This window comes from Elgaria multicarinata, chromosome 13 (assembly GCF_023053635.1).
Source record: "Elgaria multicarinata webbii isolate HBS135686 ecotype San Diego chromosome 13, rElgMul1.1.pri, whole genome shotgun sequence".
Classification (NCBI taxonomy): Eukaryota; Metazoa; Chordata; class Lepidosauria; order Squamata; family Anguidae; genus Elgaria; species Elgaria multicarinata.
Genome location: NC_086183.1, coordinates 31,764,913 through 31,792,483, shown reverse-complemented (window position 1 = coordinate 31,792,483; position 27,571 = coordinate 31,764,913). Strand labels below are relative to the sequence as shown.

The 27,571-nt window shown below is 47.8% G+C and overlaps 2 protein-coding genes across 2 annotated transcripts in view; one reads left to right on the top strand and one right to left on the bottom strand.

Moving 5' to 3' along the window:
- Positions 1-27,571, top strand: part of DMPK (DM1 protein kinase) — a 399,930-nt gene that overhangs the window by 102,858 nt on the left and 269,501 nt on the right. The window lies entirely within an intron of this gene.
- Positions 24,489-27,571, bottom strand: part of FOXA3 (forkhead box A3) — a 28,774-nt gene continuing 25,691 nt past the window's right edge. The window contains exon 2 of the mRNA XM_063140259.1: positions 24,489-26,611. Coding sequence (XP_062996329.1) covers positions 25,424-26,611 — 1,188 coding nt within the window. The 3' untranslated portion in view covers positions 24,489-25,423. The remainder of the gene's footprint in view (positions 26,612-27,571) is intronic.

Genomic DNA, 27,571 nt, shown 5'->3' with positions numbered 1-27,571 from the left:
TTATCGTGATGAGGGAACTGTAAAAGCTGAGAAACAAATTGACCACTGTATGTGCCTACAAATTATGGCCACCAGGCTTTGAAGACTCCAATACTGGTTGTGTGAAAGACAAGGGTTCCATTGGTTGGAACTGGAAAAATTCTAGTTTTTACTGGTTGGCTACTGGCAGTCACTGAGGTCTCTTAAAGAAAAGTCCAAGATTATAATATTGGGTATCAACTGGATTTTTATAAAATGAAGTGTTAAGTAATAAGAACATAAGTGCCCTGATGCTGGATCAGACCAAGGGTCCATCTAGTCCAGCACTCTGTTCACACAGTGGCCAACCAGCCATCAGCCAAGGATGAACAAGCAGGACATGGTGCAACAGCACCCTCCCGCCCATGTTCCCCAGCAACTGGTGCACACAGGCTTACTGCCTTGAATACTGGAGATAGCACACAACCATCAGGGCTAGTAGCCATTGATAGCCTTTGCCTCCAGGAATTTATCCAACCCCCTTTTGAAGCCTTCCAGATTGGTGGGCATCACTACATCTTGTGGTAGTGAGTTCCATAATTTAACTATGTGTTGTGGGAAGAAGTACTTCCTTTTATTTGTCTTGGATCTCCCACCAATCAGTTTCAGGGGAGGACCCCGGGTTCTAGTATTTTGAGAGAGGGAGAAAAAAATTTCTCCCTGTCCACATTCTCCATACCATGCATAATTTTGTACACCTCTATCATGTCTGATTTATGAAAAATGCGCCCTTTAAAACAAAATGGCAGCCTTCTGCACACGCACGCACACACACACACACACAATAAGTGAGACTGCTGAGCCAATCGCTTAAAAGAAAATGATCTCCTCTCATGTGCTTGGTCAAAATGCAGGATTTTAACATCAAAGTAGCAGTTCTGTAAGACAACACTATTTGGCTGAAAGACGAATATTATAAAGATGTGCAGACGGACACCTCACCCACCCGACCCTCCATCCCAAACCTTGCAACGACAACAGTGCCCACCCGAAATGTTTTGGTCATGTTAGGCGGGCGACCCTAATGTTGCCCTCCACCCTCAGCAAAACTAGAATATCACATTCGATCCCTTGTCATCTGACATTTTTTAAAGGTACACAAATCCTCAGCCGGAGGTGGACAGCCCCATTCTACTTAATGAGAGGTCTGGCCCAGAAATGAAACGCTCTGCTGGAAAGGGCGCCAGGCCGGTTGACATATTATTACCTTTCTCCGGAAGGGTTGCGTTTCACACCTGTCCCCTTTAAGGGCTAGTCTGAAAACCTCCCTTTATAGAGGCCTGACCCAGAGGGGGACTAGCCCTGGGGTAATCCCTCATGGCAAACACTGAATGTGTGCTCAAGATATAGGCCCCATGATAGACTCTTAACCCGCCTGCTCGAAACAGCAGGGGCCTCTCCCACCACCCGCCACCATTGCCACCGCCACCCAAGGGCAGAGTTAATCCATCAAACCGGGACAGGCCTGCTGCGGCAATGCGTTAAACATTAACCCTGGAGCAGTTTTTGCTGCCTTACAGCGAGCACCCAGAGGGCGTTACCAGGCAGGGCCCTTGGGTTGGGTGGGGACGGCCTGTTTGCTGCCACCAACGCCTTACATTGGCCGTCGTGAGGGAGCTTGCCCGCTTATCTCGCTTGCCCCCCTCCCACGCCATTTTGAAACCTGCTGCTTTTGTCTCTCTTGACATGCTTCGTAGAGCGAGGCGAATGGGGTGCTTTTTTTGGAGAAGAACAGTAGACGTGTAAAAATAATAATAATAAGACAAGCAAAACTATTTATTTATTTATTTATTTATTTATTGCATTTCTATACCGCCCAACAGCCGGAGCTCTCTGGGCGGTTCACAGAAATTAAAACCATTCAAAGTATAAAACAACAGTATAAAACCATAATATAAAATACAATATAAAAGCTCAACCAGATAAAAACAGCAGCAATGCAAAATTACAAATTTAAAACACCATGTTAAAACCCATTTTACGTGGGGTTTTTTGGGCTTGTGTGCACAGGAATGGGAAGGGATATATAGCAGTGTTGTGTCTCGCTGGCCTGTGGGAGACGGATCGGTTTGCAAAAAGTATGGTATAGACCAGCCTTCCTCAACCTGGGGCGCTCCAGATGTGTTGGACTACAGCTCCCAGAATGCCCCAGCCAGGCATTCTGGGAGGTGCAGTCCAACACATCTGGAGCGCCCCAGGTTGAGGAAGGCTGGTATAGACCGTGTCTGGAGAAAGAGAGCAGATTTTTATTCGAGATCGTTTCCCATAGTATTTGCATGTATTTATTTTATGCTACTGTCTGACGCCAACGCCCCTCCCCCCCAATAAACAGGTCCTGCAGCTTTTTAAAAACACTACAAAAAACCTGCAAATGCTGTTTACCATATGTGAAAGTAGAAAGAGTGTATACACACTGCAGTGAGCCCATCTTTAAACTACCCACGACTCCATGTAGAAATTAGCCTCCGAACCATATGTAAATCTTGTTTGGGGGATGTACAGAATTGTGAAAAAATATATATTTGGGGTTCCACCTTAGCTATGTGACACGAAGCCTATGCTCAGCAGAAATCCAAGACCATCCCAGAAAAGCAGCCTTCCCCAACCTGGTTGTCCTCCAGCTTTGTTGGACTACAACTCCCATCACCCCCCAGCCAGACTGAGAGTGATGGGAGTTGTAGTTCAACACATCAAAACATGGCAGCCAAGTTGGTCACCGGTACACCTAGGGGGTGACCACATCACACCAGTCTTAAAATCTCTTCACTGGCTGCCAATTAGTTTCCGGGCGAAGTATAAAGTGTTGGTTATCACCTTTAAAGCCCTACATGGTTTGGGTCCAGGCTACCTGCGGGATCGCCTTCTCCCGGACAATCCGCCCCGCACACTCAGGTCCTCTGGGAAGGATTTCCTCCAGCCAGCAAAAACAAGGCTGACAACTATTACCCAGAGGACCTTTTCTTCTGCCGCTCCCAGTTTGTGGAATGGCTTGCCGGGAGAGATTCCTCAACTTACCAGTCTTCCCGAATTTAAGAAAGCCATAAAGACTGATCTCTTCCGGCGGGCCTACCCTGTTGAATTTTAAGATGCCTTTTTTAATGGTGTGCTGTTTTTAATGATGCACTGGTTTTAAACGTTTGAATAAGGCCACAGCTAGACCTAAGGTTTATCCTGGGGTCATCCAGGGTTTGCACTGGATCCCCTGTGTGTCACCTAGATGAACAGGTTTGACCCCTGGACGATCCAGGGATAAACCTTAGGTCTAGCTATGGCCTTAGTTGTATGTATTTTATGGTGTTTTTATTTGTGTTGTACCCCACCTTGATCCAGAGGGAGAGGCGGGTAACAAATAAATTATTATTATTATTATTATTATTATTATTATTATTATTATTATTATTATTATTATTATTATTTGGAAGGCAACCAACCAGGTTGGGGAGGTCTGCAGAAAGGGGCAGAGTCGGGAGGTTGTCTGCTCAACTCAGTCGCCATCTCAGCCGTCACTACTGTGAAGAACGCGCACTAACTCTTGAATGTTTGAGTTGAGAGAGACGCTGGTCCCTTTGAGAACGGAGGGGGAAACGGTTGTGCTTTTAACTCCCCCCCACCCCCTGTGAGTTTTGGAAATCCACCTTCGTCCACATCAACTGCGACCTTCTTCTCTCAAGAAACCCGCTCCTTCCTTTCACAAGCAGTCGTGCTGCACCCCACCTCCATTTCCACACAAACACATGCACTGCCCAGCTCTGTCCGTCTGAGTTGTCCTCCTGTCTTACACCTTGGAAGGGAATTGGCAAGCCTCACAGGAACATCTTTATACTCGCAGCCTGGAAGCTGAGGTCTTTGCACCCAGCCCACCTAGCCAGATACAAAGACCCGAGTGTTTGGCGTGCCCCCCCCCTCCACCTCCGTCCTGTTCTCCAAGACCCAACTGCCTGGAAAAGACACGGGGCCCCGGTGTTGATTTAATAATGTATGGATATATATAAAACTACTCCAAGCAACCGGGCCAGGAGACGGATGTTTTCAGGGAAACCGAGTGAGGATGTGAGGAAGGCTGGACAGGCCTAGCAATGTGAATACCGATGGGTACACCAGCTACTTTGTAAAAAAAAATGAAATAAAAATTATATGCCATCTCTTCGCCCCCCTCAGAATTTTCTCTCTCTCCAGATGCCGGAGCTGGTCCGTCTCTTGAGGTTGCAGTCTTCCCAGGTGTGGTTTCCTGCCCCATGGGGCAGAGTATGACAATATTCAAAAAGGGGGCGCAGAAAATCTGCCCAGGATTCCCACACGCCAACCTCAAATTGCCACCTTGCCCTTTTGAAATCACATAACCCCCCCACCCTACCCGACTGCGGTTGCCCCGTCTCTACTGCCCGCCCCCGCCCCTATCTTTGTCTCAGTGTAGACATTAAATGTGAATATTATATTTAAACACAAATGGTTATTACATTTGCATAGTCTTATATAAGCGAACGTAAATGTTACATGAATTGCTGTCGAAAAAGGGTGCAAGCTATGGGCCTTGGGTTTACCTCAGCCACAAGCCCAGCTGATGGCCTTAGATGGCGACTATCATTCCCAGTGAGCACTGGGGGACGATGGGAGCCGTGTTTATTTATCTGAATTATTTTTATGCTGCTCCTCAGCCAAAAATGCTCTCAGAGCAGCCTTAAATATAATAAATTAAACAAGACAGTCATTGCTTGCAGGCATAAAATAAAAAAAAAAGACGCAACACACAAGGAAAACGGAATGAGGAAGAGAATTTTGTAGTCCCAACGATCTGAAAGGCATGAGTTTAAGCAAGCCATTGTGCTCCTAGCCTTTCCCGCATCTGCAATATTTGGATAATAAAACCAACTTGCCTTATGGGACTGTTAAAATTATGCAATGGTTTTAAACATTTGAATTAGTTTTATGTATTTTATGGTGTTTTTATTTGTGTTGTACCCCGCCTCGATCCAAAGGGAGAGGCGGGTAACAAATAAAGAAAATTATTATTATTATTATTATTATTATTATTATTATTATTCTGAGAGAATGAGTGTAAAGCCCTCTTGATTACTCAAAAGCACTATATAAATTCTTACTATTATTATATGCAAATATTAGATACAAATGGCACTTCTCAGAAAACATTCCCGTTTATTAATATCTATAGATAATAGGTGTGGTCGGGATGGGCCAATTTTAATAAAATGTAAAGGTATTGCTGTTTTAGTGTGTGTGTGTGTGTGTGTGTGTGTGTGTGTGTCCTTTTAGTGGTTTCAGATTTGTGCTGTTTAATTGTATTGGTTTTATTATAAGCCACCTGAAATGGAAGGATACATACCTCATCAAACTTGACTATTTTTGAACTGTTTTCTTCACCTTTCTTTTCCTTCCCCCCACCCCAGTTTTTTTTTTTTTAAAGGAATTGTCTTGAGCTGAATTTCTCTTTAGATATTCTCCGCTTTGGTGTTTTAACAAAATATCTGTTGTTATTCACTTTCATCTCATTAATCTGATGTAAGATAAACAGAAAAGAAGAAAGAAAAGGAAAGTAAGAAATGGTTCTTGACTTCGGGATTTCTTTGGCTTCAGGGGCTGTGGATTTAACTATTTTATTATGTTTATCCATTCGGTTTTATGTGCCCTAAACGTATGCTCTAGCTGCGCATAATTTAATTGCGCTGATTTCATGTAGCCTGCCTTGAGGTTTTGCTCAGAGAAAGGCGGGGTATAAAACGAGAAAGAAAAGAAGAAAGGAAGGTGGTCTGTAACTGGGTGAGGCCTGTGGCAGCCCACGGGAAGCCTGCCTGAGCAACAAGCCCATCTGTCGTGGAAGTGACGGAGGCAGCCGCGGGGCCGGTCTCTGGCTGGTGCAGCGGAGGCGGCAGCAACAGCCCATATGTGAGAGCATGAAAGGAGCTTTTGTAGTCTCTGGCTGGCCGCGCCAGGAGCCAGGGAAAAGGGCAGGGTGCTGTGCCCCCTCGCCAGCTATTTATAACTGCCAGCAGGTATTCCACGTCCCCACCCTGCCCACGGCCAGACCCAAGGCAAACTCACCTGATCCGGCATGGCTGCTACAGAACTCCCACAGCCCTGAGACCATCGGCCTCCCTAATGCTCCACAAGCTTAGATGCCCCCTTCAAGGGGTGCGTGGAAGGTGGGTGCCTCTTTCCTAAGCATCACCTGCGATCACCTGGTGCCATCCTCAGTGTCACATGCCAGAAACTGTGCGGGGGAAACTGTGTGGCGGCTTTCCCCTCCAATTGTGTTGGACTACAATTCCCAGCATGCCCAGCCACCCATGCTGGGAATTGTAGTCTAAGGCCGAATCTACACTACTGCTTTAAAGCGCTTTATAACAGTTATAAAGCGCTTTAACTGCTTTAAAGCGCTATAAAACTGTTATAAAGCGCTTTAAAGCAATAGTGTAGATCCGTCCTAACACAACTGGAGGGCACCGGGGAAAGTTGCTGTGTGGCATGTTAAAGACAGAGGCCCTTTCTACACCTAAGGGTTATCCCAGGAAAATGGAGGGATTGTCCCTGCCTGCTCCCGGGATCCCGTGTGTGTCCTTTGGATGCACAGGAACGATCCAGGGGGGAAAGGCAGGTATAGAAATGGCCAGAGACAGCTGACTGTACATCTATTCTCTCTTTCTCACTCTCACACCCACCCCTGCATGCAAGTATGATTGTATGTTTGCATTTATTTTATTTCAGTTTTACCCTACGTTTCCTCCAAGAAGCTCAGGGTTCCATCCCTGCATTCTCCATCCTCTTTTATTCTCACAGTGAGCGTCATCAGACGGGTGGATTTTTATGCTTCCCTACCATCGCTCTGGCCTCCTGCTGCTGTCCCACAATAGCGACAATTCATTTACACGGGGAGAGAAAGAGGAAGCAGCAACGACCACGTGGCCCGTTCAAGGGCTGTTTAGATTGCGCCGCTTTTCCTGCACGCAACAGGAAATGGCGGCACATTCCGTTAAAAAAAAAAAGCGGATTAAAAGGAGTCTATTTTGTGACAGGAAAATGAGCGGAAGGAGGGGCACAAGCGCGGGAGGCGGACGTCATCATCTCAAGGATGCGTGGACATCCGTAAATGGGCAATAGCGAGTTTGTGATAAAACGCTCACCTGGTTATTTATTTATATAGCACCATCAATGTACATGGTGCTGTACAGAGTAAAAGAATAAAACAGCAACACCCTGCCACAGAGGCTCACATTCTAATAAAACCAGAATAAAACAATAAGAGAGGGAAGAGAATAGATAGGCATAGGGGGCAATAAAATGAACAGTGTGAAAGTAAGAACAAAGTCAAAGTCATTGACACTCAATGTTCCTGTGAAATAAGTTAGGCTGGAAGAGAAAGAATCATAGAATCATAGAATAGAAGAGTTGGAAGGGGCCTCTAAGGCCACAGAGTCCAACCCCCTGCTCAATGCAGGAATCCACCCTAAAGCATCCCTGACAGATGGTTGTCCAGCTGCCTCTTGAAGGCCTCTAGGGTGGGAGAGCCCACCACCTCGTCACGGGTTCCATTGTCATACTGCTCTAACAGTCAGGAAGTTTTTCCTGACTGTTAGAGATGGTCGCAGTGTCTGGCCTAGGATGGCCACTTATACAATGCCCCAAAAGAGGAAATGCATCACCAAAAAAGGAGGACAAAAGAGGTCACTGATTTGCATAACATGTCTGTATGCTAATTAATATGTATAGATGCACGTTTAGAAATAATTAGTATAATTAAATAGAAATATAATACACCACACCATTACAGGGAAGATTGGGACCGGCTTTGAATGCGGTTTGCTTTCCATGTGCCGCAGCTCTCTTTTCCTAGGTTTCTCTGCCTTTAAACTGGACTTGGACTGGACAGCCATTCAAACAGAGGATGCCATCAAATAGAGGCCCGCCCTCTGTAAAGTAGGACACTGGCCAAAGGTCACCTGTAAGCTTTATGGCTGAGTGGGCATATAAATTTGGGCCTCCCAGTCCCGATTTCACTAGCTTGTCTTGACGTGGATTTCCAACAGTCCTGTTCATTTCTATGTACATATCGGTGTCCACATGTGTGTTGTTTGTGCACAGTAATATTGTTTGGGGAGGTTTTGCGGAGAGAGGGTGTTTTGGATCAGTCTTTGGGCCTTTGCTTTAGATTCTAGAAAGGGATGCTCGAAATCAGGTTCTGGAAACCACTTTAAAAAAAAAAGCAAAAAGCCAGAATTTTACATTTCATGTAGGATAATTTGAGAATCATATGGGGGATCTAATTTCAGGCTTTTTCGCCTCTTCCTCTCCCCGCTACCCTTTCTTTTCTTTTTACACTCAAGAAAACGAGCTTCTGGTTCGAACCACCATGTACGGCCTGTAAAAGACGTCTACTTGATGCAGATGGAGATAAAGAAAGATGGATTCGTCATCACTCCATTCACGACCTGGGCGGTTCCCCCCTTTTCCCACAGCAAAGGCACCACTACTCTGCCTGGAGCAAAAGGGGCACATCCGGTTAGCCAAGGCGTTTCACCGGCTGTGTTTGCCCTCGTAACGCACGAATGGGAAGGGCTCAGCGTGGCAAAACAAACAGATTAAGTTGCACGGAGGGCAAGGCCTCGGGAGAGTGTAACAGATGCCACCTCCAGGACTCAACAAAAGCCCCAGGGCGTGTGGATCAGGATGTGGGGGATCCTGGTAGGGGTGGATGGGTGAGTGAGTGCGTGGGATCTCCACCCAACTGCTTCATACTTGGGGAGGGGGACGGGGGCATGTCCAGTTCAAGATCCTCATCTGCAGATACTTCCGTGTGAGCACTATCGTGACCTACCTCCCAGGGCACTGCGAGGTTGAGAGAGATGAAAATTATAAAACCCTGGTTTCATGGGAAAACCTGCTGTATTATATTCGGAGCAGGGCGTTCAGCTTAGCGGTGTCCACTATGTGGAATAATCTTCCTCCTGTCCAGGTACTAAACTGCTGATAGGCAACAGCTGTCTAAACAGGCACACAGATAGGTCACTGTCTTCTCCACTATGGTCAGTTGCATTGTAAGGTCCACCGTTTTGTGTCTGGCTCTGGTTGGTAGACCTCAACGTTCTAGTAAAATGTGCAAGATGTTCTGGATGTTACATTGAGGTGAGGGTAAGCTTGCGAATTAAGCCTGCTCCTATTTGCATCGTTTCACCCCCTTTATCTGCATAGCCCCATCCTCTATCCCATTTCTTGGCCCCCATCTATACGACAACGGGATTGCTCTTCATTGAATATAAGCCTGAATTTTCGTTAATTCGAATCTAGGCAAAGAGGGTCACACTGCAGCAGCAACAGCGATTTATCTCCCGAATTTGTTTTTGTAGTGCAGTTATAAATGCGCACACACGCTGCTATGGCGTATAGATGAGCGAAGCTATAAATGTTATCTGCGGAGCGCGGGTGGGGGGGAAGGAACAAGGCAGCAGACGAGGATGCGAGCGGGGGACCGAACACGTCTCCTCCCTCTCGCTGCCCGTTCCCCCATCTTTGTTTTACTTTTAAAAGCTCTATCTGTGGACCTCCGCAGATTCATATAGTTCAACATGAAAACAGCGGGAAGTATACTGAGGCAGCCAGAGGAGGACGCGATAGGTGGGAAGGGGGGAAATCAGCCAATCACTTTGTCCCGCCCTCAAAGTTACGCCCACATTTCAAAATGCGGTTTAACTCCCCCAAGGACACATAACTATAATGTGGTTCAAACTTGAAGGTTGATTTAAAAGTCGCGGTAAATTGCAACTACGAATCTACGCATTATCGGGTTAAAAACCCGGTGCTGTGGCGAATAGGCAGCTGCATCATGTGTCCTAAAACGCGAATCTGCGCATTTAGGTCAGGGTAAAGAAGCCGTATAGATATGCATTTGCTCACACAAGAGTGTGACTGAGGGCCTTGCTAGACGAGGCCTTAGCGCGCTTTGAGACCCGGTTTCCCTGCTGTGCGTCCAGATGACGCACAGGGGAATCCGGGGTCAAGGTGCACTGAAGCTTGCCTTAACGCGCCATAAGCGAAGTCGCTTATGGCGCGCCTTTTCCGCAGCCCCGGCCTACTTACTCGCGAGTAGCTGGGAAACTGGCTTGTTGGAGAACTGGCTTTGTATCCCGTCCTTCCTCTCAGGAATTTGGACCTGGTGTTCTCTGGTCCAATGTCAGTGTGGCCAGCTGACTCCAAAAAACAAAACAGCTAGGTCAGCTCTTGTCTGTTCAGTGGCGGCGTGATCTATAGCTGGGATGGACAGAAGGTAAATATCTAGATGTTTTGGACTTCAACTCCCAGAATCCCCTGCCAGCAGGGCCAATGGTCAGGAATGCTGGGGGTTGAAACACAAAACATTTGCAGATCTAGTTTCTGCCCACACCTGATGTATACAACTCAACAGGTGAAGCTTTTCCTAGGATGGCAATGAACCTTTTTTCTTGCTAACACCTGCACATCAAGTTAGTGTTCAAAACGCAAGTATTGGAGCTGGTTGAAAGGTTGGTAACCCCGGTGTCAGTTCACCCATATCGTGTGCCTTCAGACATACCACTCGCCCCTAGTGAAAGATCTCCTCCTCCTTCAAATGACTTGACTCTTCTTCCTTTGCTGCTCCTTAAGTCTCCCAGCAGGACCAGCAGCAGCCGGTATCTTTGGACACCTGCCAGGGTCCACAGCTAACAAGTGCTCTGGCCCCACGTATTTTTAATATAAAAACTTTCCCAGTGCTCTGAACAGTACTATGCAGCTGAGGCCATAGCTAGACCTAAGGTTTATCCCTGGATTGTCCAGGGGTCAAACCTGTTCATCTAGGTGACACACAGGGGATCCAGTGCTCAGGCAGGGGCGAACCCTGGATGATCCCAGGATAAACCTTAGGTCTAGCTGTGGCCTGAGTCTAGCTCCCATGTTAATTTCTGATCATGCTCCTAATGCAGCATCACTCTGGGGCATTGTGGGAAATTAAAATGGTGGCCACCCAATGCTACCTCAGGCTCACTGCTGCCTGCCGTCGCCAGGCAGGCCCAAGGAAACCAACCAGGAGAGGATGGGGACTGCGCGACTTCACATTGCCCATGCCTTTCTCAAAGATATTCATTGATTGATTTCTTAATTTGATTTGTATCCTGCCTTTCTACGAAAAATGGTACTCGTGGTGGATTACGCCATTAAAATTGAAACAATAAAGCAATACATTAAAATACAATAAAAACATAACTTTTTTTTTAAAAAAAATTAAATTAAGAATATTAAATCAGCACCCAACTCAACAGGCCAAAGGCAGACAGACGGTAGAAAAGAAGCAAACCTAGCTTCCCTTGGTAGAAAGTTCTACAGCAGCCTTCCTCAACCTGGGGCACTCCAGATGTGTTGGACTACAACTCCCATAATGCCCCAGCCAGCTGGCTGGGGCATTCTGGGAGATGCAGTCCAACACATCTGGAGCACCCCAGGTTGAGGAAGGCTGTTCTACAGTCTCTGTACCCCACTGTTACTATGTAGTAGTATTTCTAACGGAGATCAGTGTATGTGTAATAATTTATTATTATTATTATTATTATTATTATTATTTACATTTGTATACCGCCCCATAGCCGAAGTTCTCTGGGTGGTTGAGGCTGCCTCCATTTCCCTCCCGTTCCTCTGTTGTCTGCCTGGTGTATAGATTGTAAGTTCCTCAGGGCAGGGACCTGTCCTCCCATAAAGTGGCATGCACATAGATGGCACTATATAAATACTAAGTAAATGAATGCAAATATTATAATGAAAAACAACAGCCTTCATTCATGGGGGTTGCAGTCTAACACATCTGGAGGGCACCAGGTTGGAGAAGGCTGATAAAGAGTCTATAGATATTTTTAAAACCAAAAAACCAAACATTGTTCCAGTACTTCTGAAGCCTGCAGCCAGCCTTCCCTTTCCCCACCACCTGTGAGAATCTCTGCCTCTCCTTCCACCCGCCCTCCGTGTCTCCCACCTGCCAGGCTCTGCCCACCTGATCCTCTTCTTCTCTGTACTTTTCCATCCGTGCTCCTACGTTGTTGTTTTCCTTTTTCCAGACTCCTTCTCGCTCCCCACATTGCCCGCTTATCCCTGAACATCAGTGCCAGGCACGGGGCTGACTTTGAGATTTTATTTGCAGGTTCCACACGGGCGCTGTGGTCAACCCCGGCGGGTACACTGGGCCTCAGAATAAATGGCTCTTTGCTCAGAAGGGCCCATTAAAAGAAAAAGGAAAAAAAAAGGGACTGGAGGGTTTCTCAGTTTTGGACAAGAACGGAGGGTGAAGCCAGGTCGTGGGCTCTGGCAGATAAATTTAGAATCTCTTGGAATCTGTGTGGCTGGCTTTTTCTTCGGCCAAGCCTGAAACCCCCTTGAAAAAGGGCATTGAAAAAGCGCTCACCTGGGCCCCATGTATGCTACCGCCCAAGTCTCTCGTTCAGATGAAAGCACTTAAAAACTTGGACAGTACATTAGTTCAGCGGATGTTTCCAAAGCTTCTGGATGCGAGTTTTTGAGTGACACTGGGCTCTTCTTCAAGCAGAGAGGTTCTGAGCAAAGAGCGTGATATTGTTCTTGATGCTGGGTGCTTCCAAAGGGGAACCTTCTGGCACTACTCGGTTCTTGCTTTCTCGCTTTTAGTCACTTCTGGAATTGCAACTCACTTTCCACACCACAAGTTATAGGGGCTTTTTTGGCAACGTCCAGACCATATTTATCTCTAGAGCTCTTTGAGGCATGGTCAACACATGCAACAGAATGAGGTGGTACAGCCCTGACGTCAGAAAAGGACGGTACCACATTAGACAGAAGGTGGGAGATGTTTGAATACTCCTTCGCATTAAAAAAATGGGGTGGGTGGGTGGAGGGAGGAGAAAAGCTCCCTGCAAGGAGAAAATGAGCAGTACAAGGATTGGGCTGAGCTACAACTTTCCCCCTGAAGATACTAGTTATTTACTTGAAGGGAAGTGGTTATTTTGTTTTAGTATTGTAAAATATTAAGGTCACTGCATTCCGTTAACCATTTTGTGGTTAAGCAGCATGGTTTTAGTGTGTTGTCTGAACGGGGCCTTAGACTGGAAGCTTTTGGGGGCAGTGATGGTGCAATATGCAAGGGTGGGGTGGGGGCAGAAATACAATATACTGTCAAGTGCTCCTAATCAGGGTTCCAGCCAACCAGACATGCCTTTTTCCAGGATAGTCCATCCCCCCAACGCCCCGCTTTTCTGTCCACCCCATCCTGAACAGACATTCAGCATTCTGTGGCTACTAAATGGGCTGTTTCATTGAGAGTGGGGGGGAAGTCCTAAGGTGTTTTCTTTTTTAACTTTTGCAATCACCAAAGCTCTCACAAGCCTACTGATACCTCACGGTGCATGGGTGTTGCAGTTTTGGCTATGTATCAATCGGTGCTCAGCAAATGGGTTTGCTATTAGTATATCGTTAAATGTTATGTTTTTACATTTCTGTAAACTGCTTTGATAGCCCACTGCAAAGTGGTATATAAATCTATTAAGTATATGAACATAGATATATAAGATGGTTATCTGTAGTGAACAAAAGAATAATAGAATCCTAGAGTTGGAGGGGACCCTTTAGGCCATCAATTCCCCCGCCCCCCCAAACTCAGTGCAGGAATCCAGTTTAAAGCATCCCTGACAGATAGCGGTCCAGTTTCTGCCTGAATACCTCCAGGGACGGAGAGCCCACCACCTCCAGAGGCAGTTGGCTCCATTGTCTGACTGCTCTGACTGTTAGGAAGTCTTCCCTAAATCCGTCTTCCTGTAACTTAAGCCCATTATTTCGTGTCCCACAAGTTGCAGCCTTCTTCTGTGTGATAACCCTTTAGGTACTTGAAAAGTGCTACCCTCTTTCCCCCTCAGTCTTCTCTTCTCAAGGCTAAACATACCCAGTTTCTTCAATCTTTCCTCATAGGCTTAGTTTCTAGGCCTCTGATCATCCTTGTTGCCGTTCTCTGAAATCGTTCCTATTTATCTGAATCCTTTTAATCCTTCTTAAAGTGTGATATTCAGAACTGGACACAGTATTTGAGGTGAGGTCAGGGAAGGAACCGCTTGGTTCCTAAAGTCACTACCTTTTTCAATGTCAGGGCTCCCATAAAAGCAGAAAATCAACAGGGAAAGATTTTCTTATTACTGCATCTTCATGAAACATGCCTTAGATTGGGACCTTAGCTTGGGACCACAATACCTGACGGAACACCTCTCCCGACATACACTACGTTCAGTATCTAAGGTCCTCCTCCAGGTGCCGACTCCGAGGGAAGCTTGGAAGATGACAGCAAGGGAGAGGGCCTTTTCAGTGATGGCCCCCCAACCTTCTCCCCGACGAGTATCTTTTCAGCGCCAGGTCAAGACTTGTCTCTTCTCCCAGGCATTTAGCATGTCTGTGGCAAGGATACAGAACTGTTTTTATAAGGATACTGTGTTTTTATGCTTTTTATGTTTTTAAACTTTGTATATTTGTTTTAATGTTTACTGTTTTTAACTTTTGTAAACCGCCCAGAGAGCTTCAGCAATGGGGCGGTATATAAATGCAATAAATAAATAAATAAAATAAAAATAATAAAATATGTTGGTTTTTATAGTTGTTTTAAATGGATATTGTCTGTTTTCATGCTTTTTAAATTTTGTATATTGGTTTATAATGTTCAGTGTTTTAATCTTTGTAAACCGCCCAGAAAGCTTTGGCTATGGGGCGGTATATAAATGTTAATAATAATAATCAGGAATGAGATCCTGAGGTGGGGGGTGCACTTCTATGTTAATTTTGATTATGTATTTAGATAAGATATTATGTATTCAACGTTTCAATATTATGTAGTATGTTGTTTTTTCTTTATGAGAGGATGTAATGTGTATGTTTAAGTATTGTTGAAAAATAAAATTAATAATAATAATAATAATAATGATGATGATGATGATGAAAACATCTTTGTCTCATTTGGGGAAGCAGGCACATTCATACTGAAGTGCTCTGTTTTTTAAATTTATTTATTTTTAAAAACGCAGGTAGTGTCAACCTTAGTTCCAAGCAACCAGGTGTGTTGCTTGCATAGTTGGGCGGGCCTTTGGATCGGCGAGTCTTGTCTGAGATCTCATTTGGGCTGTCCAGGTGGGCCTAGCCCGCTTCAGAAAGGAAGCCCTCTGGCCTCGATTTGGCTGAGGAGCATCTGACCCAACTGGCCTCATTCCAAGCGAAAGTGGAGAGGAGGCATCCCTCTTTGGTTTTTACTACTGAGAACTGTAAATCCCGAACCAGGAAACCGTATCCTGTTCGGCGGGGCCTTGGCAGCCACACCTGCTTTATCACCAGTGAAGGGGAAGAAGGAACCAGAAAATCTAGAGCCCAGGTGCACCTTCTCCCTTGTGTCAGTGCTGAGACACATGGAGCTGAATCTGCTCCGGTAGCCAGTTAGCAACATTTTGGGGTGCTGCATTTGGGACAAAGGGCCAAACTGCACACAGCGTGGGAAATCCAGACCATGAGCGGTTTCTCAAAGTTTGTTTGTTTACTTATTTTAATGGCTTGCAGCCTCCCGAGGCTGTAAATTTGATCGTAGAAGTAGTGCTAGGAAAAGGGGGGAGGGCGCGTCATCAACATTAACCCTCCAAGCAGCTTTCTTACCTATGCATGGGGGAAACCCAATCAACCCCTGCCAAAGGAAGTGAGGCAGGTGGCTACCAGGAAGAGGGCCTTCTCTGCTGTGGCACCTCGGCTGTGGAATGAGCTCCCTAAGGAGGTTCGCCTGGCACCTACACCATATCCTTTTAGACGCCAGGTGAAGACCTTTTTATTCTCCCAGTATTTTATTCTCCCAGTAACAGTCTATAAATTAATTTCAACTTTGCTGTTTTAAATTTGTATTTCTGCATTGCTGCTGATTTTATCTTGGTGGTGCTTTTATATTGTGTTTTATATTATGGTTTTAAATTGTTGTTTTATACTTTGAATGGTCTTAATTTTTGTGAACCGCGCACAAGCTGATAAGGCCGTCATAGGACAAACCAACATCCCGGCACACTCCACCTCCAACAGAGGCCCTTCAGCATCAAAAGGCTACCACACCCTGCATCATTTGAAGCTTCTGGACAGTCATCAAGGGTGGACCTACGAGGAATATATTACAGTAGCCAAGCCTCAAGACAGCCATTTTACCCTCAGCTAAAGAGACAGGCTCATAGCTGTTGACTGGCCATAGCCCCATAGTTTTAGGGGATCCACCACCGCAGGGCAAACACGCCTCCTTGGAACCGCTGGGGCAAATTCGTCTCTTGGGCTAGCAGACCCCAGGGGTGGGTGGGCAAGACGCTGGGGGAAGGGCAGGAGAAACTTCAGCTGCCTCCTGCTTCACAATTGGAAATCTTGCCCCTGACACCAGTTCACCACAACTTAAAAGTTTGATGGGGAGGAAAACCGAACAGTATCGGGACCTAATGAGGCAAATCAAACAAAATATGCGTCCAGTCCTCATTGTTCTTGCCCTGTTGAGCAGCATGAGTCACCCACCTGAAAAAGCAAGGCAATATTGCCTAGAGAAGCAGCACCCGTTTCCCAGCTGAATCGGTGGACTGGGCACCCTCTTTTTTCTTTTCCACAGTGAAGGTGGCAAAGAGAGGCTGAAGATCTCTGACCTTCTCCCAGAAGTCTGCGGTGTTTTCATTAAGAAGGTGTTGCAAGAATGACGTTTTGACTGCCCAGCTCCACTGAATAAAGAGCCCTTTCTGGTCAAGGTTTAGCTCTGGCCGGTCTTGGAAACTGTTAAAAACAGCTCTAGGAAGGAAGGGAGAGAGATTGGTCTGGTGGGGAAGGATGGGGCAGGAGGCAACGGAAGACACAGCCCATCTCTTAGCCTGGGGAAAGACGCCTTTTATTGGCTGGAGGCTATGGAGGGATTGCTCAGGGCTGGCACACGTGCAGAAAACCCTGATTTTCTCATCTCACTCTGTGTACAGGCAGCCCCAGAGTGCTGGATTAGATTTGTCTTTATTTATTGAGACACTTTACATCTCATCCATCCACCAAGGACTTTGGAGGTGTTGCTATATCTGGACTTAGCTCATTTTACTCTTACAACAGCCCTGTGAGGTGGGCTAGGCTGAAAGGCAGATTTGCTCAGAACTGTGCCAACCGAGGGGTGAGCGGGGATTGGAACCCGTACTGACTGCTGCCATTTGTTTATGGACAGAGGCTATTTGAGGCTCAGCGTAACACAGCTGCTAGGGGCTTGGGCTATGAATCCAGAATCTCTGGATCCCAATCAAGCCCAGGAAGTGACTTTTTTAGAAAAACAACCAATTCTCTCAGTCCCCTTTCCACCCCTCTCCTCCATCTGCAATATAAGTATAATACCAGCCTACCTTACAGGGCTGGTGTGAGAAATTGTAGTTGAAGTAGTTTGGACCTTTGAAACGTCCTATGTGAATACTTTGAGTAATGACTAGCATTGCCTTTTTTTTTGCTCTGGCACGGCAGGCAAGAAATACAGTCATCCTAACATGGAGATGCCCGTTATAGGGGAACGCTTCACCGGTTGAATTTCTGCCTGCATTCTAGCAGCCGTGGGGGGAGCAGCATGGTCTGGCTGTTGTGGGGGAGACTGGACCACCCTGTAGGCCCTTCTCAAGCCCTGTAACAGGAGGCCCGGGCTAAGGGCACCCCTCTGACTTTAACCAGAACTCAGTGCTTCAATGAACACATCCTCACCCTATTCTAGGGCTCTTGCGCTTCTGATGGCAGGCAGAAATGCGACAGGTGCAGCCTGCTCTCCTAATCCTTTCCATCCCCGGGCTCTGCCTGCCCTGGAGGTGTTTTAAACACCCGCCGCCCAGAGAAAGGCGCCAGCCCCAACGGAAAAGGCGTTAGGCGGCTCCTGCTGTGGTCGCGCGTTCCCCGGGTCCCTCCCCCGACTTGCAAAGGGTGGATTCTCGGGGATCCTTTTTCCTGCCGCCCAGCTGAGCCGGGAATGAAAGGCGGAGGTGGCCGTGAGCCCCGCAGTCCCCCTGCCACGAGCTGGGCAGGGCCGCAGCCGGCACAGAAGGCCTCTTTTCTGCAGCCCCGGACCGTGTTGTTTTTTCCAGGAATGTGCGGAATCGCGCCGCGTCCGGCCAGCCCGCCGGCGGACACACGCACAGGCGCGCACACTGGCTCCATTCAAGGCGGCAGCCGGGACGGGAGCAGCAGCAGCAGCAGCCGCCGCACCGCGGGCTGGCGGCCTGGCTGGCTGGCTGGCACCCCTTGGGCAGCCCATCCCGGCCCCCCTGGAAGTGGCAGCGGGCTTGGAGACAGACGCGAGCAGGCCAGGAAAGGACTCTGCGCGTGCGTGCGTCTGCAGCAGCCTTCCCCAACCTGCGCCGCCCAGGTGTGTGGGGTTACAGCTCCCACCCGGGCAGGATCTACACGACTGCTTTAAAGCACTTCATAACAGTTTTGACAACTGTTGGGGCCCAGGACACGCTCCATATACTGTTTTCAAAAACGGTTATAAAGTGCTTTAAAGCGCTTTAAAGCAGTAGTGTAGATCCAGCACCCTCCCACCCATGTTCCCGGGGCCGGTGCCAGACTATTTTGCGCCCTAGTCAAGGTGAGCTACTTAAACCCACCCACCCCCAAAAATGCCAACTTTGTTTTTTAAGAACAGATGTTTCCTGGAAAAAATAAGAAGCACAAAACTTGAAACTGCTAAATTTATTTTAAAGTCCAAGAAAGACGTCATGCCAATTATAGCAAACAAATTGGAAAGGAATGTCTATGGGTCTAAAATGCATTATTTAATAGGAATATCATCTCCAAATCATCCCCCCCAACTCACACGTGTGCACACACACACACACACACACACTCAGCATCACTCACTCCAAACAAACACACGCATGAACACATGCATTCGCTCAAAGACCCCCTGCACCCCATTCTCCAGAAGTCCAAACGTGGAGCCGCCCATCCCAGCATCCGCGGCTTCGCTTTGGCGGGCGAGATGGCGCCCCGTGCCCATCCAGCTGAAGCGAAGCCAGGGACACTGGGGTGGGGGGTGCGGCTCCACGTTCAGACTTCCACCCGGAAGCTGCCCTGGAGGGCGGCCATCACTACATCTTGTGGTAGTGAGTTCCATAGTTTAACTATGTGCTGTGTGAAGAAGTCCTTCCTCTTATCTGTCCTGAATCTCCCACCAATCAGCTTCATTCTAGTATTATGGGAGAGGGAGAAAAATGTCTCCCTATCCACATTCTCCGCACCATGCATCATTTTGCACACCTCTATCATGTCTCCCCTCAGCCTCCTTTTCCCCCCAAGCTAAACAATCCCAGCTGTTGTAACCTTCCCTCATAGGGGAGATGCTCCATCACCTTGATCATTTTATGATGATCTAGTGGTTTTCAAACGTTGTTCTTTCAAGGGAAGCCTTTCGACATTGGCTTTATCTGCCAAGGAACGTTCCTTAAGCGTTACCCACAGAACGCCTCTGCATTGTGGAGGGTTCTGGGTTGCAGGCTCCTAGCCAGGATGGGGGCCCCTCAGTCACAGCCCCAAGTCAACTGTGAACGTGCACTGAAAGACGTGCACTGCGTTGCTCCCCTAACTCTTCAGATTGCAGGAGAGGACTGCTAAAACAAGCTATTTGTTGGAAGAACGCGCACCCATCGGCCGTGATAAGACGCCCCCTTGTAATCTTCTGAGGAACCCCTGTGTTCTCTGGAACACAATTTGAAAACCACCAATGGAGGGAGAGAAATTAAATAAGGTGCGTTAATGTGTGGCATGGTGGTGGAGGGAGCATAAGAAATGATGTTGTGGATGGGAGTTCTGAAAAGAGTGGAGAATGTGGGTAGCAAGTTCCAGAAGATCTAGATTGGAGTTTTCCAGGAGAAGAGGTCTTTCTTCCCCAAATTCCTTTCTTCTTCGTAGAGGCAGGGCCGGTGCCAGACTATTTTGCGCACTAGGCAAGGCGAGCTACTTGCACACACCCCCCCCAAAACTGCCAACTTCGATTCAGCTGTTCAAGAAGAGTTCTGAACTATTATAGTTTCCTTTTATTATGTTTTTTTCCCCTTAAAACAGCTAATTTGTAGGGCTGTGCTCCGCTTCTCTTCGGGTCGGAGAAGCAGAAGCGGATCGGGGTCCGCCTTAAGGGGAGGTGAAGAGGATCGGGGGGAGGGGGCAGCAGAGCGTCACGGAGCGGATCGAGATGAAGGCGGATTCTTCGCCTCGATCCGGAGCTCCGAAAAAAAGGTAAGGGTGCCTTACCTGGCGCTGCCGCCGCCCGTGCAGCAACGACGGCAGAGCCAGGTAAGAGGGGAGGGGGATCTTACCTGGTCCGTCGTGGTCCGTCGCCGGCTTTACTTGAGCTCGTGGTTCAACCCGGAAGTGTAGGCCCCAAGCCGCGGGTTCAGCCGCGGGCTGAAGTGAAGCTGGTGACAGGCCGTGACGGACGCAGGGAAGGGGTGGAGGGGGCCTTACCTGGTGGCGGCACCGCCGCCGCAGTCCATGCGGCGATGGAGCCAGGTAAGGGGGCAGAGGGGAAGGGTCTTACCTGCGTCCGTCACGTTCTAACAGAGGCTTCAACTGAGCCCGAGGATTCAAACCGGAAGACCAGGCCGCGACTGCGGCCTGGTCTTCCTGTTTGAGTTCTCGGGCTCAGTTGAAGCAGCCTCCGGAATGCGACGGATGCAGGTAAGGAGGGAGGGGGGCCTTACTTGGCGCTGCCCCCGCCACTGCGGAGCTCAGATTCGGAGCTGGAGCTCTGCAGCGGAGCGGACCATAGGCGAATCAATGCAGGGCGGATTGGGCCTGATCTGCAATTTGCGGATCGGGTGCGGAGCAGATCGGGGGGTCCGTGCACAGCCCTACTAATTTGTATAAAACTGACCCTTAAAGGGCAGCACTACGCCCCTCTGAGGTCTGTGCCCTAGGCGGCTGCCTGGTTGGCCTAACGGTAGCGCCGGCCCTGCATTGTGGGGCCTTTTCAACCAGGTAGATTGATACGTGCGGGTCTGCATGTGGGGAGTCTATGCTGTTCCACTTGCCCCTCCTACCTGGGTCTTGTCAAAGTGACCCTGACAAGGCAGAGCCAGGGATCCTGCTGTAAGAGAAGCGGAGCAGGAATCGGAAAATGCATCGGCCTGGGACGTGCTCCGGCGTGTGCTGTGCTTGGCCACGTGGCTCTTGTGTGACCTTAGTGTCTGGGTGTCGGTGCCCTGGTGAGTTAGTGATTAATCTGTTCTGCAAGGGCAGTGGGGGTGGGATTTGAGGTCTTGGATGCCCCCCCCTCCCCGAAGAGTGTGGGCACTGTGTTTGATGAGTAAACAAACTCAAGGGTCATGGACCACTGTGTGTGGGTGGCAGTGGTGGGAGATAAAGATTAGGACAATGGCCCGGAGGGTTGGGATGAGGATCTGAAGGCAGGCCGCCGTCCCCAATCCGGTGTCCTCCAGAAGCGTTGGACTACAACTTCCATCATTCCCAACACAGGGATGATTGTAGAGAGCCAGTGTGGTGTAGTGGCTAAGGTGTTGGGCTGGGAGTCTGGAGATCCGGGTTCTAGTCCCCACTCGGCCATGGAAACCCACTGGGTGACTTTGGGCCCGTCACAGATTCTCAGCCCAGCCTACCTCACAGGGTTGTTGTTGTTGTGAGGATAACATGGAGAGGAGGATTATGTACGCTGCCTTGGGTTCCTTGGAGGGAAAAAGGTGGGATATAAATGTAATAAATAAATGAATAGTCCAGCACATCTGGAGGTTGCCATTTGGGGAAAGGCTGAAATAAGGGATTCCCACCCTCAACCCCAACGCTCATTACTTTTCTTGGTCAGAGGTCTGTCAAGAATCTCAGGTCCTCCTAAAGCTAGGCCATATTGCAGGGCTTTTCAGACTGAGTAGTTGACCTGAACATCATTCTTTGTAAAGGGTAAATTAGGCTTTTTTCGCTTCACCTGCAAGCAAGTGAGGCAAGGGGCTGCTTTCAGGATCTTGGATTTCAGATATCCAGAAGTTCATTGTGAGCTAGAGTCTTGCAAAGGAGCTAGAGTCTTGCAAGGAGCTTGGATTCCATCTGACAAAGCAGAAGGCTTATTTAGATTTATGTGCTGAGGAGCTGCTCTGCCTTGCAATGAGCTTTGCTGTAGGCTACCTTCATTGCTAATGACTTTGCACAGGACACATCAAGGAAGGTGAAATTTTCCAGAAAAACAAGGAGGTTCTATGTCATTTTAGATCCGGGCGGGGGGGAGGGGGGCAGAAGGAAGCAGGAGTAATTCTCAGCAGGTTTTGCAGCCCCACCCTTAGATATAAAGCTATCAATGAAAGATAAGGCTATCAAGGGCTACTAGTCATGTTGCTTCTATATTTCCCTCGCTATCAGTTGCTGGCAAACCCGAGCGGGTGGCTGCTGTTGCGCTCATGTCCTGCTTGTGACCTCCTGTCTCACAGGCCTCAGGTTTGCCACTGTGGAAGCAGAACGCTGGACTCAATAGGCCTTCGGTCTGATCCAACAGGGCTTTTCTTATGTTCTTAAGATTAAATTGCAGAAAAGGCTTATATTTGGTGAGCCTTTTCTTGCAGTGGCATTTTTGTAATTCCTCACAACAGCCGTAGCAATGTTGACATCCCAGGTCGAACCTTCACCCGTATTTTTAAGCCCATGGATTTGTGTCTTTGACATGCCAGCTTGTCAGGAATAATGGCATGTGCTTTGAAACCCAGGGGAGGGGCCCTAAGGTCCTACTTAGATAGTCCAGCTTCCTGGAGGTCAAAGCAGGAGGGATAGAGATCAGTCTGAAAATTGCAAGAGTTTGCAAGCCCCAGGGTAGGTTGATTCAGGGGCCTAGTTCTAATGGAGGTGGTCAACCTGTGTCCACGCCTCAAAATTCCTCCACATTGGGGTTGGCCATGTGCACTGCTTTCAGACAGAGAACAGGCCTCTTCTTGAGTAGGGTGACCATATGAAAAGGAGGACAGGGCTCCTGTATCTTTAACAGTTGCATAGAAAAGGGAATTTCAGCAGGTGTCATTTGTATATATGGAGAACCTGGTGAGATTCCCTCTTTGTCCCAACAGTTAAAGCTGCAGGAGCTATTCTAGAGTGACCAGATTTAAAAGAGGGCAGGGCACCTGCAGCTTTAACTGGTGTGATGAAGAGGAAATTTCACTAGGTTCTCCATATATACAAACGACACCTGCTGAAATTCCCTTTTCAATACAACTGTTAAAGATACAGGAGCCCTGTCCTCCTTTTCATAGGGTCACCCAGTTCTTGAGAGCATACTCAGTTTGAAGGGCTGTCCAGCCCAATGGTGGTTTCAGTGGAGAGCAGACTGAGCAGCCCCACAAGTCTCCCAGTCACACTCTTCCCCACCATGGTGGGATTTGTCCCAAGGGATTTGTTTGCCTGACAGGTTGGGCACCTCAGAACTAGGCCTGAGAAGGGCTGTGTCCTTCTGCTGTGTTTGGACATCTGTTGCTGTGTGAGGAAGCCAGCACAGCTGCACAGCCATCACCTAATGGTGAGCGACCATGTCAGCCTGTTGTAAGAGTCCTGTGGCACCTAAAAGACTAACAACTTATGCCACAACACACATGTCAAATCTTCAGGAGGCCACAAGAATAAGAAGAAATAAGGAGACCTAGCAACCTGCAACCTTACCTAGGGTGACCCTATGGAAAGGAGGACAGGGCTTCTGTATCTTTAACAGTTGCATACAAAAGTGAATTTCAGCAGGTATCATTTGTATGCATGTAGCACCTGCTGAAATTCCTTCTTCATCACAACAGTTAAGGCTGCAGGAGCCCTGCCCTCTTTTGTATCTGGTCACTCTAGTATAGCTCCTGCAGCTTTGTGATGTAGAGGTAATTCCACCAGATGCTGCATGTATACAAATGACACCTGCTGAAATTCCCTTTTCTATACAACTGTTAGATACAGGAGCCCTGTCCTCCTTTCCATAGGATCACCCTGGTTTTACTGGAGGCTGTTTTTGACAGCGGAGTAAAGTGTGTCTCTTTGCAAGCATTCACCCTAAAGTTGGAAAAGAGAAAGGACCCTGACCACCAAGGGAGGTAAGGTAGTGATACACCTACCATAATTTATTGGTATTTTTTCTGATTATATATACTAGCAATCCAAAAATAGGTATCTAAGTTCCATTTATATCAATGTAAGCCATATTTTCTCTGGATTGCACTCTTTTGTCTTCCGTTTTAAATAATTTCACAGTGTGATTGGGGTGCCAGTTCAGATTTTAGTTGGGAAGGCAAGGCAAAGAGATCTCACTTTGGATCTGGTGGTGGTGGTTAAACTCAAGATTTTGGGTCTCTTGAGTTTGTGCCATGAAAGACTGGGAGGGTTATCCACGAATCACCCTGTTTGAGATTTTGAGTATTGGGAACAATGAACCTCTTTGATCATCAGACCAGATTTACAAACTCCTTGTCAGGGAAAAAAAATAAAACCTGAATACCATTTTGTTTTAATTATCGTTAATACCATAAAAAGAGAGACACACACATGTAAAACAAGGACAACCCCCTGAATTGTCTCTAAAGTATGATATATTAAATCAACTCTTACCCTTTTTCCCAAAAGAAAGCACAAATATTTAAATATAAAGCCACTTAATAATAAAAAAAATCTGAACTATATTCTTCCTGCTCCTCTTCAGGTTGAGGCCTACATTGTCTTTGGTGTAACCAAATCCCTTTGTGTGTGTGTGTGTGTGTGTGTAACAATGGAGTCCTGCCAAGTATGATTCTGACCTAAATGGGTGGGTTTGACGATCCCAAGACAAGAGTTCAACCATAGACTGTAACATCTGTGTTGAGATAAGAAAGTCAACTGTCCTAGGCCGAGGGATAGGCCTCAGCTTACTCAAGATTGCATAATTTCCTTTTCACCTTTGTCCCTTTTCAACTTTGCAATGGACATCCATCAAAGCTCCAATCCTGGAGATGTCGGATATCTTCAATAGCAGTAAGATTCATAGTGGGGTCCATCATTTGGGGATGGCGGGATTTGCCCTTGGGAACCCGTGTTGACAACAGTACAACCATAAGGTGAATTATGGTTGACAGCAACAAGGTGTGGGCTACTTCTTCCTTGTAGCTCCCTGGTCATTATGGGCAAGTGAGTCTATTGAAATGGAAGGGCCCCAAAGGAGCTCTTGACCGCTCTGAGGCAACATTGGTCTTGAGGTCTTGAGAGCATGTGGTTCATCAGAGCCAGGCCTCTGGCGATTTGCTCCTTTCCACCAGCCGTGTTGCATTTGGTCGGCAAAAGGAGGGCACATCGTCTTGATGGTCTTGCTGGTGATTGTGGCACAAGGCAGAGTTTCTCTCCTTTCTCTGGCCTCCTCTTTTTTCCGCTTTGCAACAGGCCAACAGCCTTAAGAAGCGTTGAGCAAGGAGCGGCTGTAGAGGTTCTGATAATAGGAGCCAGTTTCGCTGAGCGAGGTGGACGTCTGGTAAGTGTGTTTGTTTTCCACTGAGTGCGGGGAGCCATAGCCATTGTATGCCATGGCCTGCTCATAGGACTTCAGGTCGATCTTGTGGCTCTGCTCTGTGGACATCAGGTTGGTGATGGAAAAAGGATGGTTGAAGTTGAACTGAGGGTCCATTTTGAGGTCACTTGGAAGATCCAAATTGGTAATGGAGGTGGCAAAGTAGTGGCTATTCATGGACTGCGAGATGGGGGCTGGGGAGGCCTCGGAAGCTGGAGATGAGCCGTGGGCCCCTGAACAATCTAGCTGGACCAAACCTCTTTGCTCCTCAGACCCATGGGAGGTGTCTGAATGGCCCGACTCTGCCCCTTCCGAACCTGTGTTGGGGCTCTGGCCCTCTTGAAGACCTTCAGGAATCTTGGAGGCCTGGTCTTGGGCATTGGAAGCCTTGGAGTTAGGCTTCTTGGCCTTGTCCTCAATTTTGAAACGCTTCTGGCGCCTCAGGTAGCATCCGTTCTCAAACATGTTGCCTGAATTTGGGTGGAGGGCCCAGTAGGAACCTTTGCCGGGCTTGTCTGGGGACCGGGCCACCTTGACGAAACAGTCGTTGAAGGAGAGGGAGTGGCGGATAGAATTCTGCCAGCGCTGCTGGTTTTCACGGTAGTAAGGGAAGAGGTCCATGATCCACTGGTAGATCTCATTGAGGGTCAGCATCTTGCTCGGGGCCTGCTGAATTGCCATGGTGATGAGGGAGATGTACGAATAGGGCGGCTTGGCATGGGTCAGCGTGCGCCGGTATGACTTGCTGATCTCTTTGGGCCGATTCATGCTTGACGGAGAGTAGCCCAGTGGGGCCATTGGCTGGCCGACATTTTGATAGGGCGACAGAGAACTGAGCGTGGGGGCCTGAGCACCCAGCGGAGTCAATACTGGGCTAACTGGGGATGCCACTGTCGGAAGGCCCATGGGGCTGGTGGCGTTGGTCAGTCCAGTGAGAGAAGGGCTACTCAAGCCGCTGTTTGGATATGTCATGTTCATGGAGCTGGGGGAACTGAGCGGGTTCAACGTCACGTAGGAATTGATAGGGTTCATAGGCCCCAAGCTGGATGTCATAGTGCTCACTGAAGGAAATACCTACGGGAAGAAAAGAGAGACTGTCAAAACAGAGACTTGCATGCCATGGGGAGACAAATGTGGGAGAAATAGAATAGGGGGGAGGCAACCATTTAGCAATTTGTGAAACTGTCCATTTTGGTTTTTTTTTTTTTTTTTAATTAATCTATTTGAATTTTATAACACATACAATAATTCCTCCACATTGGGGTTGGCCATGTGCACTGCTTTCAAACAGAGGACAGTCCTCTTCTTGAGAGCATGCTCAGTTTGAAGGGCTGTCCAGCCCAACGGTGGTTTCAAGAGAGAGAAGGGATCTTGAAGTTGCCTATCAAGAATTAGCAGACTGAGCAGCTCCACACGTCTCCCAGTCACACTCTTCCCCACCATGGTGGGATTTGTCCCAAGGGATTTGTTTGCCTGACAGGTTGTCCACCTCAGAACTAGGCCTGAGAAGGGCTGTGTCCTTCTGCTGTGTTTGGACATCTGTTGCTGTGTGAGGAAGCCAGCACAGCTGCACAGCCATCACCTAATGGTGAGCGACCATGTCAGCCTGTTGTAAGAGTCCTGTGGCACCTAAAAGACTAACAACTTATGCCACAACACACATGTCAAATCTTCAGGAGGCCACAAGAATAAGAAGAAATAAGGAGACCTAGCAACCTGACCTAGGGTGACCCTTATTCTCCTTTCCAGAATTGTAGTATGTATCCTGCGACGGTTTACTCCCTTTCCCTTTTCCTAATACAAATTTAACAGATGGTCTCCAAATCTCATCAAAGTCATTTCGCTTCAGCACTCCTCTCTTAACTTTAATACTACTCGTGAGTCTGTCATTAATAGTTATATCCCAGACTTCTTTATACCATTCTTCTATTTGACAATCCCTTTGTTCCTTTGTGAAACTGTCCAGAGCACCACCACAAAATGGCTGCCATGGGAGGTGTGGCTTACCAGGCACACGTGATAGGAGTCCCTCCC